The sequence below is a fragment of the Engystomops pustulosus genome, chromosome 2, assembly GCF_040894005.1.
Source record: "Engystomops pustulosus chromosome 2, aEngPut4.maternal, whole genome shotgun sequence".
Lineage (NCBI taxonomy): Eukaryota > Metazoa > Chordata > Amphibia > Anura > Leptodactylidae > Engystomops > Engystomops pustulosus.
Genome location: NC_092412.1, coordinates 132,099,881 through 132,112,743, shown reverse-complemented (window position 1 = coordinate 132,112,743; position 12,863 = coordinate 132,099,881). Strand labels below are relative to the sequence as shown.

The 12,863-nt window shown below is 38.3% G+C and overlaps 1 protein-coding gene across 2 annotated transcripts in view; it reads left to right on the top strand.

The window, feature by feature from the left end:
- Positions 1-9,088, top strand: part of RPS6KB1 (ribosomal protein S6 kinase B1) — a 35,314-nt gene extending 26,226 nt beyond the window's left edge. For both annotated transcript variants that reach the window (XM_072136456.1, XM_072136457.1), the window contains exons 12-15: positions 821-898; positions 2,020-2,127; positions 5,461-5,573; positions 7,533-9,088. In XM_072136456.1, the coding sequence (XP_071992557.1) occupies positions 821-898; positions 2,020-2,127; positions 5,461-5,573; positions 7,533-7,770 (537 nt within the window). In that variant the 3' untranslated portion in view covers positions 7,771-9,088. The remainder of the gene's footprint in view (positions 1-820; positions 899-2,019; positions 2,128-5,460; positions 5,574-7,532) is intronic.
- The last annotated feature ends 3,775 nt before the right edge of the window (positions 9,089-12,863 follow it).

Here is a 12,863-nt window from a genome sequence, read left to right as displayed (position 1 = left end):
AGACAATAACTTGTTTATTCAATTCCAGGGAAAAAACAAAGGGAGAAAAGCCTCAAAAACATCAATAGCAAGATGGCTAAAGTTAGCTATCTCCACTTGTTATACGCAGCAAGGGAAGGAGATCCCAACGGACCTAAAAGCCCATTCCACCAGGGCTATGTCCACTTCCTGGGCTGAAAAAAGAGGTGCATCTTTAGAGCAGATTTGCAAGGCCGCTACCTGGGCCTCATCATCCACCTTCATAAAACACTACAGACTGGATTTACCTTGTTCTCAAGATCTTTCCTTTGGTAGGAAAGTTCTACAAGCTGTCATCCCACCCTAAAAACTTCTACTTATCTGGTAGATCTCCAAGTGGGCCGTCATGGGGGACGTATTGGAAATATAGAATTAGACTCACCGGTAATTCACTTTCCATCTAGTCCTCCATGACGGCCTATATATATATTCCCTCCCTGACTTATTCTGTATGTATGTGAATGTTTAACATACAAAATAAAATTTTGTTGTACCTTCCACCGGTGTAGTTATTTGGTAGACACTGGCGGGAGGATGCGGGTGGGAGGCTTTTAACCTCTCTGCTTCCTGTCCCTACAGAGGTCAAGGGGCATCCTCCAAGTGGGCCGTCATGGAGGACTAGATGGAAAGTGAATTACCGGTGAGTCTAATTCTATATTTTGTTGTCCTATGGGCAGGAGTAAACATGGCCTTTTCTGCCTGTGGCAAACTATAGAAAGGTGCACAACTAACGGCAAGAGATTAATGCTGAATTTAATTTGGTCAATTGATATTATTTAACCTTCTTCAATTTCTGTTTCAGGCTCACCCATTTTTCAGACATATTAATTGGGAAGATCTCTTAGCCCGGAAGGTGGAGCCTCCTTTTAAGCCGCTTTTGGTATGTGTGAGAAATTTACTTTTATTTAAAGGAAACCTACCATTTTATTTGATGCATTATGAAGAAAACATACCTTGAGACTTCTGTAGCTGCACTGATGCAGGGTCATATCTTGGTTAATCCCTGAGCTGAGTGCTTTTGCTGAAAAAACAATTATAACATTCGGGACCTTGGGAAAGCTGGGACAGCACAAGATAAACGCCCTTGGAATTGCAATTGGCGCTTAGTCAAGCATGACTAACCATGACTAGTCAAGCACTAATCAACTTGAGCTGGATCACTCATACACAGCAGCTGGGGGATGGTGCAGCAATTGATTATTCTGTCTGGCATGGAGAAAAGTGATATCATCATCATCATCATCTGCTGCAGAGAAACTCTCCTCCTACAAGAAGCACTGAAGCAAGCACTGGAGCTTAATTATCATAATGTTGTACAGACGGTCCCCTACTCAAGGGCACCCGACTTACAGACGACCCATAGTTATAGTCGGACCCCTCTGACCACTGTGACCTTTGGTGAAGCTCTCTGAATGCTTTACTATAGTCCCAGATGGCAATGATCAGCTGTAACGTGTCTGTAATGAAGCTTTATTAATAATCCTTGGTCCCAGTACAGCAAAAAATTATGAAACTCCAATAGTCACTGGGGCAAAAACATTTTTTGTCTGGAACTATAATTATAAAATATACAGTTTGGACTTGCATACAAATTCAACTTAAGAACAAACCTATGGACCCTAACTTGTATGTAACTTGGGAACTGCCTGTATCTGTTTTATCAGCAAAACAACTCAGCACAGGAATTAACCAAGGTCCTGCATCAGTGTAGCTACAGCATTCTCAAGGTATGTTTGCTTCATAATGCATCAAATCAAATGGTAGGTTTCCTTATAAGTAAATATTTAAAACTATGAAGGAAAATAACTAGTCTTTGTAACTTTTGTATATTTGTATATAATAGAGTTGATTTAGGAAATGATGTACTTGAATCTTTAAAGAAATGAGACAGATTTATAGAAATCACAAACGGTGGAAATGTAAAAATTTTTAAAATCTAATCTTTAAATTTTCAATGGCACAGTCTGTCTATTATTTTAACATGTTTGTTTCTACGTAAAGCAATCTGAGGAGGATGTGAGTCAGTTTGATTCCAAGTTTACACGTCAGACACCTGTTGACAGTCCAGATGATGCCACACTCAGTGAAAGTGCCAACCAAGTATTTTTGGTAAGTTAACCTCTACAAATGTATTTAATATTCTTATTGTATAATTGTCTCCACCAATATGCATTGCTGTTTCATCATTTTGATAGAATATTTGAACTAAGTTTTAGTGTAAAGGGTTTTATGGTAAGGTCTTAATTACCATACATTTCCTAAACTCACTATGCTCTATAACCCCCCCTCTCTTCAGTATCTTCACATTGCAGTAGCTTTAATGTGCTTTTCTTTTGTTCTTTCTCCTGGAAATGTTTGAAAAAAAATTGTTCCAGTGAGTTACCAGTCCTTTGCTGTGCAATCCAAACTACAATAACTGCTTAGAAAAATAAATTTCCCGGGTATTAACCCCCTACGGGACTCGGCATCTTTTGGCCTAAAGGACGCGGCCCCATTTTTCATATCTGGCCTGTGTCACTATAAGTGGTTATAGCGTGGGAGATTGTTTTCTCGTGACACATTGTACTTCAAATTAGTTTAAAAATTTGGATGAAATTTTTTGCGTTTAGTTATGGAAAAAAACTAAATTTGGCAAAAATTTTGAAAAATTCTTTATTTTCAACGTTCTAAATTCTCTATTTTTGATGCAGATAGTCAAAGCACCCAAATAAATTCAGAACTTACATTTCCCAAATGTCTGCTTTATGTTGGCATGGTTTTTTAAGATTCCACATATTTTACTAGAATGTTATGAGGCTCAGAATTTAGGTATCATTTTTCAATTTTTTTGTAAAATCGACAAAACCTGTATTAGATGGACCTGCTCAACTTCTAATTGACACTGAGAGGCCTAAATAATAGTGAGACTCGTAAATTACCCCATAGTGGAAACTACACCCCTCAACGTATGGAAAACCCACTTTTAAGAAGTTTGTTAACCCTTTACATGTTTTATAGGGGTTAAAACAAAATGGAGGTGCAGTCTGCAAATTGTAATATTTTTTCACAATACATTCATTTTGGGTGGAAAATTAAACATTTATAATGGATTAAATGAAAAAAGGCTCCACAAAGTTTGATACCCGAGTACACGGATACTCTATATGTGGTGGTAACCTGCTGTATGGGCGCACGGCCGGGCATAGAAGAGAAGGAGGCGCCATCCAAATCAGATTTGCTATGTCACATTGTACAGGCTATAAATTTTTTTTTTTTTTTTTTTTTTTATTGAGGACCTATAGGGGTTTATTTCTTTTGCCACATGAGATGCACTTTTCTAATACAGAATTTTGGGGCATCTATAGCTAATTGGTGAGATTTAATGAACTCTTTGTTGGTGGAGGAAATGAAAATCATCAAATTTTTTAGGAAATTTTTTTTTTTTTTTTGGCCGTTAACCATACCATGAAAATAGTATATTATTTTTATTCTATGGGTCGCCACGTTTATGAAAATACTTCATTTATATATTTTTTATTTTTTCCCATTTTTTCTGAATAAAAAGTAATTTGGCAAAATTGTTGTTAATTTTAGCATCACCGTCTTTCATATGCATAACTTTTTTTATTTTTCACCTCACAAATCTGTTTAAGGGCTTATTTTTTGCAAGAATGATAGCTCTTTTTAGTGGTCTTATTTTAGATTGCGTAACTTTTTAAAATCACTTTTTTAGAGCATTTTTAAAGGGCATTAATAAAAAATCATCTTTATCAGAGTTTTTTTAGGTTGTTTTTTACGGGGTTCACTTTGCAGATCTAATAACGATTCTGTTTTATTATACAGATTGTTACGGACGCAGGGATACCAAATATGTGGGGGTTTTGTGTATTTTATTCAATTGTACTGAATAAAAACTAATTTGGAGAAAATCTTATTCATTTTAGCATCACCATCTTTTTATATGCATAACTTTTTTATTTTTTGTCTGACAAATCTTGTTAGGGGCTTATTTTTTGCGAGAAGAGTTGTTCTTTTTAGTGGGCTTATTTTGGAGGGCATAAAATTTTTTAAATCACTTTTTTGAGCATTTTTTTATAGGGTATTAATTAAAAATTATCTTTTTTCGGAAAGTTTTTTGCGTTTTTTCCTCCGACGTTTACCCTGCGGGTTCAGTAACAATTCTGTTTTATTATGCAGATTGTTACGGACGCGGCAATACCAAATATGCGGGGTTTTTTTGTGTTTTTATGTTTTTTATACTTTATTAAGTTTTTTTTTTATGGGAAAGTGACATTATAGGGGCTTATATTTTATGTAATTATTTATTATAATGTGTAGTGTTAAGTGTTTTTGCATATTTTTAACTATACATACTTGAACTTAAACCAGCGATGCTCTGATCACTGGTTTAAGTTCAATACACTGCTCTACAATACTATTTTATTGTAGAGCAGTGTAAACTGTCTGAGCAAGCTTGCGCATGCTCAGACAGTTTACAGTCAGACCCGGAAAGGGTCCGGGCAGCTCCGGGGCACATGCCAGTCCTCGGAGCTGCCCAGAAGAGGATCGGATCCCCCGGTAAGCGGCACGGGGGATCCGATCCACAGCAGGAACACCCTTACACGCCGCGGTCATGCTTGACCACGGCGTGTAAGGGGTTAACACCCGCGGTCGGAGTCGGCTCCGATCGCGGGTGTTACAGCGCTGTGTCAGCTGTAATAGACAGCTGACAGCTGCTGCTTCTGGTACCTGCTCTGTTCGTGAGCCGGTCCCAGAAGCTGGACGTTATACTACGTCCCGGTGCGCTAAGCATCTAGCCCCGGGGACGTAGTATAACGTCGTGGTGCGCCTAGGGGTTAAGTGTGTGTGTTTTTTTTTTTTTTGGTTTTTTTATCTGACATTTTTATTGACCGTAAAAATACATAAAAAACATACATAAACTGCCGCAGGCATCGATCTTGTAGAGTGCTGTAAGTTTAAATTACATCAACCAGATGATTAGTCTTTTTCGATTGTAATAACAATTACTTTTTAACACCATTTAAGCACAGGTACAGCTGCACAAATCCCGACGACCCCCCCACCCCATCCCGAGATCAAAAGCTTTCAATACACCTGACATGTTTGGAGGGGTGACAAGTCCTCTAAAGACACAAATTTTTATGTATTTTATATAAAGGTGCTACCTTTTTTCCATTCCTTAAGTCCCTACAGTAAGAATCCTATGCTTACATATAATGCATAGCAATAATATTTTAAAGGGTACCAAAACTTTTGCAGAACCTCCTTTGAGAAAACGGTCATTGCAGTATGGGACAAAGCAGATTACAATCTGCTATACTTTAAATATATATTATTTTTATATTATAAATATAATATCTTTGCTTTTGAAATATACAATACTTTCTGCTCTTTTACAATTTTTACATAACTATTTTTTAACAGTCTGCTTAAATCTTCTAGGGTTTTACATATGTGGCTCCTTCTGTACTTGAAAGTGTAAAAGAAAAGTTTTCCTTTGAACCAAAAATTCGGTCTCCTCGACGATTCATTGGAAGCCCTAGGACACCTGTGAGGTAACTTTACTTTTTTTTTTCCTTTCATCTTAATTAGCGTTTTGGCTTCAGCATTAAAGGGGTTATCCGGGTTTAAATTTTTTTTTATGTCCGGGCTGGGGAAGGCTAGTTAAACATAATAAACATGTACTTACCCCCTCCGGCGGCGCCATTGTCCCGCGCCACGGTCCCTTCGATCCGTGCCCCTGTTTGTTTACAGGGGCACGGAAGCCGCGCACAGGGAGCTTCCGGTCCACGATGTGGACGGCTCCTCCCATGCATCCCTATCTCTCAGCGTTGTAAGCGCTGGGAGATGGTGCGCATGGGAGCATCCGGCCGGCCGGAAGCTCCCTGTGCGCCGGTGTAATGAAACCGGCACACAGAGAAGACGGGCCGCGGCGCGGGACATCAGCAGCACCGGAGGAGGTAAGTACATGTTTATTATGTTTAACTAGCCCTCCCCAGCCCGGACATAAAAATTTTTTTTAACCCGGATAACCCCTTTAATTGGATCATTTTGAACCACCACGTGGAATCATCTTGTGATGGTAAGGGACTTCCCGTGGTCACAGTAAACGTGACCTTGTTATGAGAGGTGTAGCTGGTTTATGTCCCTGTGTTTTTCAGGTGTCCATATAACTGGTATTGTGATTACATTCTTTCCTATGTAAATAATATAAACTTGATTTATTGTATGAATAAAATTTAAATGCACAATAAAAAATGTTGTTTAAAGGACATTTACCATCAGATTACCTGATGGTAGATGCTTACTACTCACCTCCCTGTCCTGTTCCCCATCTGCTGTAATTTTTTTAGTATGTTTTAGAACGGCAGCATTTAGTAGAAATAAAGCTTTTTAAAATATGCACATGAACCTCTTTGACACTGCTATCAAGTAATTTCATCATGCACACGGCCTGATTGGCCCGCCTACACAGCAGTCAGAGAGTGGGTGTAGTCACTAAATCTCCTGCAAATCTAACGCTATGCATGATGATTCCCTGCGCTGCCCAGCGGTGAGTGTGCGAGAATTGTAAAGCTTTCATTATTACTGTTGATTGATTAAAGACATGATCAAGGCATTTTTTTATAGGGTTTTAGAAGGAATAATTTGTAAAATTGTATAAAGTCCTAGATGGTTTTCATTGTGGTCTTAGCTTAAAAAGAACCTGTCACCACATTTTTCACATATACAGTTAGTGGCAGGTTCCCATAGAATTCTATTGAGCTCTATAGAACTCACTGACACTCTTCTTTAAGCTAAGAATTGTTGTCTTTGTGTCTCCATAAAATCAGAGTTCTAAACTTGCGTGATATCTAGAGCGAGACGAGGGGCGTGGTCTAATGCAGTGTGACCAGGGTGACCTCTCAGGTCCTTTAGCCTCTTAACATAAGTAACTCCTCTCCTCCTTTGTGGGGTCCTGCGGAACCACCATTTATTTGCTGTACTTACTAAGTGCATTGTATCTCCAAATGCCCTTTCAAGGTTTTATCATTGATTTAAAAAAGAAAGAAAGGGTATCAGTTACTAGTGCTCTATGGGAACCTACTACTAGCTGTATCTGTGAAAAATATGGTGACCGGTTCCCTTTAAAGACATATTTTGTCAATTTGTATTTAAGGTTCACTTCATATAAAAATGTCTCCATTACCAGTCCTTGTTGCAGACAAAAGCCGGGTAAACTAGTACAGAACACTGTAAAGTGAACAAGATGGACACATTTTTAGATAATGCGGTATGGTGCTTTATGTGTTAAAGGAGTTGTCTGCTGTGCTGGCCTAGCCCCAGGGTCAGTGAAATTTGATGTTTTGATCCCCTTAGAGTTAACTACTTCTGGCTCTGCGCTGTGGAAGGGCCTCCTCTTAAAGTTATTGGAAGCCAAGTCTGCAGTTACAGCCTTTGGCCACTGTAAAGGGAATGTGCCGATATGTAAAGTTAAGGTTAAATAATGTCAAAACTTTTTTTTTTCTTTACAGCCCTGTTAAGTTTTCCCCTGGAGATTTCTGGGGCCGAGGAACTGCTGCTGGAGCCACCGCTGCGCAAGTACCTGCAGATTTCCGAATGGAAACAAGTGTAGTGGAACAAATGGATGTGACCGTAAGCGGAGAAGCCTCAGCACCGTTACCAATTAGACAATCGAATGCTGGGCCATATAAGAAGCAAGCCTATCCTTTGATCCCGAAACGACCAGAACATCTACGTATGAATCTATGACCATACAACGGTTCTTGACACTTTGACTTGTACTATACAGGTGGTGAAACCAAGGAATATAAAACCCAACTGAAAAAAATATATAGGTTTTGGGTTCTTTTTTTAGCTCCCTATAAGTGGGAAGAGGAAATGTAGTCTTGGTTACTGCACAGATCAGTTAAGGCAAGACTAAGGCGCAAACCTTTAATTTTTTAAGATATAATTTATATATATGTGCTCAAATATATATATTTCAATCAGTGGTGCAAAAAAGCAGATAAAGAAACTGTAATCATAAATGGAGGCACTGTATTAAGCTCCCAGCATACTCTTTCAATGCCATAGTTGAAAGATAATTACATTTGCTCAAGGATTTCAACCTACTTTAGACGTTTACATTTCTTTTTTTAATATATCGTGGTAAAATCTGAGTGGAAGGAGGAGATAATTCTACAAGGACAATAAGTTGCGCTTCATGTAACAGAAAATGAACATGTCTTAATATCTGAAAGGTGTTCTGCACCCAATGATCTAAAATGTTTTAGACTTTTCTTGCAGCAAAACAAAGCCAACATGCATAATAATGAACATTTCCTGATGCCGTGTTAAAGGGGGCTTGTTTTACCCAGAAACCATTGGCAGTCTTCCATTGTGTTTGGGGGCATATATGCATTGAGGTTACATGCATTCTTACAATGAGCTATTTTGCTGTTCAGCATTTATGGAAATGAGTATTGAAGGCCTGAATTGATTCCAAGGCACATGTGAACCATAACACTGGAGTATTACATGCTACCAGTAATGTATTAATTTGCTATTTTTATCTTGTGGGGGTTTTTTTCTGTTCACCCATATATAATGCTTTCTCTTCTGTTTCTGAAGAACTTTAAATGCTGGGAATATTCGATTGTAAAAGTATTATGGCCTTTCTACTCATGTCTTCCATAGAGGGGGAATTCTGTACCTGGAACTAGGGAATGTTATTTCAATGCTGTTCTTGGATCCTGTATGAATGGTTTGGCTTCTAGGTACAAAGAAATAAAGGTAACTTTACCTTAACTGCCTTAACAAAAGCAATTTTGTGAACATCTCTGAGAAGGTAAATCATGATGATTTTTGTATTGTACACTTAAATGCATCACAAAGTGTTTTCTTACTCATCTCCTTGTATTCATGTACATTTAATAAACATTTGGACTGGTGCATAGTAGCAGCATATGAACCAGCCACACACCTTTCACCTAATAGTTGAGCCTAGGAAACAAGCCATACAAATGTTTGTATTGATGTCACTGATTGAATAAAGAAAGCATCGATTTTTGGTGCAGTTGGCAATGCAGCTATTGTTTTATGTATGATGCTCAATTTACCACACCCATACATTTTTCATGCTGTTATATGTATATGTATATATATATATATATATATATATATATATATATATATATATATATATATATATATATATATATCTATCTATATCTCTAGATCTCTCAAAAGTATGTTTTCAATTTCATTATCAAAGCCCAGAAGCTAAGACCATGCTTTTTTTGTTCCCATACTAGTATAGTTAACAGCAAGCACAATGGTGGGGGGAGTCTTTGGTTTACCCGAGGGAATGGAGTGTACAAGACTGTAGAGATGTGCTTGCAGTATGCATCTAGAGGAAGAGTTAGTGTGGTGACCGGTTCGCTTTAAGCAATAATGGCTATGTTTACATCTGTTTGGGTCTTTCTGTAATGCCCTTCAATGTTTATGGTGGAAAAAATTGTGCTGCAGTCCACAAAATTTGTTTCTACTATTTAAAAAACAAAAAAACACAAGCATGACATAAGCTACCCTTATGTACATGAAAAATGACGGGGCACGGAAACCTCTGATGCAGATCAATCTCGAGTGTAAATTGTCTGAGAATTTTTAGTAGCGTTTAGTGTAATTGGGTTATGTAAATCTGACTTGTGTGTTAAGTGTGGCTTGTAATTTGGGTCTCAATTACTAAATTACTGTATTATACAAATAAAGAAAATGTAGGTATGCGCCTTATGATGGCAGTGATTGAGAAGGCTGCTTTTAAGCCAAAATTTTTAAAAAGCTTTAGTTTAATTTTCATCAAATTTGTCTATACTCATGGAGTCATTGATGCTATATCCAAGGGAAAACTCCACCCAAAAATGTAGTTTCAGGAAGTGGTTTTTATGTTGAATCCCCCAGAATCCTAGTGATGGCTTATGAATTTTCATGAGTTTTCTTTTAAATAACATGTTTCATATGTAATAACTGTGCATATGCTGAAGGCAATTTCAACCTGTGTGTGTTCGATCCTCTACTTAATAACACCCAACTTACAGACGCCCCTTTGTTACAGATGTACCTCTCTGCCCACTTTGACCTCTGCGGAAGCTCCTCTGGATGCTTTACTTTAGTCCCAGACTGCAATGATAAGCTGTAAAGTGTCTTCAGATGACCCCTGAGGTCCGATCTCGGAGATTTCCATTCGCTCCATGGTGATTAATGGAGCAGAATGGTCATGTGTGGCCATCTGCTCAATTACTCTCATGGAGTGACAAGATGTCGGTTGGACCCTTCGTTTTCGCAACTTGCTGATGTCTCGGCACCGAGACCCCCGTCCCCCACCCCCCACCCCATGCATAGGGCCTAACTTGTCTTAGTGGGAAAACCCCTTTAGGTACAAACCTACAGAACTTATCTTGTACGTAACCCGAGGGATGCCTGTTTACCGTGGGGGCCATTTATATGGATACACCTAAATAAAAGGAGAATATCAATGTCCTATTTGTGGCACATTAGTATATGGGAGGGGGGAAATTTTCAAAATCAGTGTTGGCCATTTTGGATCCAACTTTTTTCTTTATGGTTTTAATGTAACTTTTATTCTTTCATGAGTTATTTACAACTTTGATCACTTAAAAGATCTTTTTTAAAGTGCTGCCTATTGTGTTAAATTGTCAATGCAACCCTCTTCTCCCATTCTTGACACACTGTATAGAAGTTCTTCTGCTAGCACAGGCTTCCAGTATCCGTTTCAATTGCTGCACCTCTCGTATCTTCACAGCAACAGACAATTTCCTGTGGATGACCCCAAAAATCTAAGGGGGACAGATCAGGAGACCTTGGTGGCCGTTCAACTGGCCCACGGCGATCAATTCTTTTTCCCGGGGAACTGTACATATCGGAATGATCAGACCTTTTCGGTCATCTGAAGGCAATTGTCTATGCTACTGCGCACAGACTATGCCGGTTCAGCGCTGCACAGGGGCCGAAACGGCATCTGGGGTCGCGGGATGTTAGCCATCCCCCCCCCCTGCCGTTTTTGGGGGCACCGATCGTTGCTATGGCATCTCTGGGGTCCGATTGGGGTCTTTAAGATGGCTTCTTTCAGGCACAGTGTCAGCCTATGCATGTGCATAGGCTGACACTGCTAATACCCTGCAATACATAAGTATTGCAGAGTATTATCATGAACAAGCAATCAGATTATTGCTTGTTCATGTCCCATGGTGGAACAAGTAAAAAAATTTACAAAAAAAAGTTTTTCAATAAAAAATAAGTTTATAAATCACTAAAAATGCCCGTAAACCCCAAAACATATAGAGACCTATAATGCTCAAAAAAAAGTCTAAATCATAACACAAACCCCACGTATATACTATCACCGCATCCGTAACAATCCGTAGAATAAAATTAAATAACTATTGAACCCTTACGGCAAACTCCATAAAAAAAAAACTGCTAAAAACCTGCCAAAATTATGATTTTTACCTATAGAATCCCACTAAAAATGCAAAACATATGTACTTCAGAATGATGCTGTAAAAATCCAGTACAGAATTGATGCTTTTCTACTCGTGACCTCAAAAAAAAGTTCCTAAATTTTCAACAATAGGTGATACCAACCCCAAAATGGTAACACTGGAAAAAGCATCTCATCCCGCAAAAAAAAAAAATGGTCACATGGCCCCAATAACGAAAAAGCGAAAATTTTATAGCCTACAAAAGGGGCCAATGCGGAAAGTAAAATCCTGCTCCTTCCCTTCTGCGCCTCGCTGTGCGCCCATAAAACATGTAACGGCCACATGTAGGGGGTCTCTGTAATTGGGCGAAATTGCATAACAAATTGTAAGATGGGTTTTCTCTTTTTATCTTTTGGAAATGTGTAAATTTTAGGGCTAAATGAACGTATAACCAACAAAATTTGACCATTCTAAATTTCACCTCCATTTTGATTCAATTACTATGAAGATCTCAAGGGGTTAACAATCTTCTTAAAAATGTTTCTGATAGCTTGAAGGGTGCAGATTTGAAAATGGATTGGTTACATAGGGGGTTTTATTGCCAAATATGTAAAATTTCATTTAAAACAGTATTTATCCCCAAAATAGTCAATTCTGAAAATACAGAAAATCGATAATCTATTTGTAAGCCGCGTGACCTCAAAATAAATTATCCAGACATTTCAGAAATTATGAAAATGTAAAGTAGACATATGGGAAATTTGTCACAAGTCAGAATACAGGCAGCCCCCTACGTAAGTCCTTGGCTACAATAAACAGCTATAACAGTTATCAGGTGTCTGTAATTAAGATTTATTATTTATCCTGGTTCTTATGACAATCCAGAATTTTTAAAATCCAATTGTCACAGAGACCAAAACATTTTTGACTGGGGTTACAATAATAAAGTATACGGTTCCGACTTACAAACTCAACTTAAGAACAAACCTACAGAACCTATCTTGTATGTAACCCGGGGACTGCCTGTACAAAAAATGGGACGGAGCCTTAAGCTACAAAATGGCTGCGTCCTTAAGGGGTTAAAGACCTTTTTATAAGTGGTCTTAAACTTGTAAATAACCCATGAAAGAATTAAGTTACATTAAAACCAAACGCATTGTTTTTCTTGTGACATTTTCAAAAAGTTATGTTTTATATGACCCTCTTCCCGTTGTGTGTGTGTGTGTGGGGGGGGGGGTAGTTGGATCCACATTGACCACAATGGTCAGTGCCCATCTGCAAATTGTTCCCCCAAACCCCTCCCATATGCTTATTTGCCACAACTTCCTAATTTTTTTTAGGTGTATCCATATAAATGCCCCA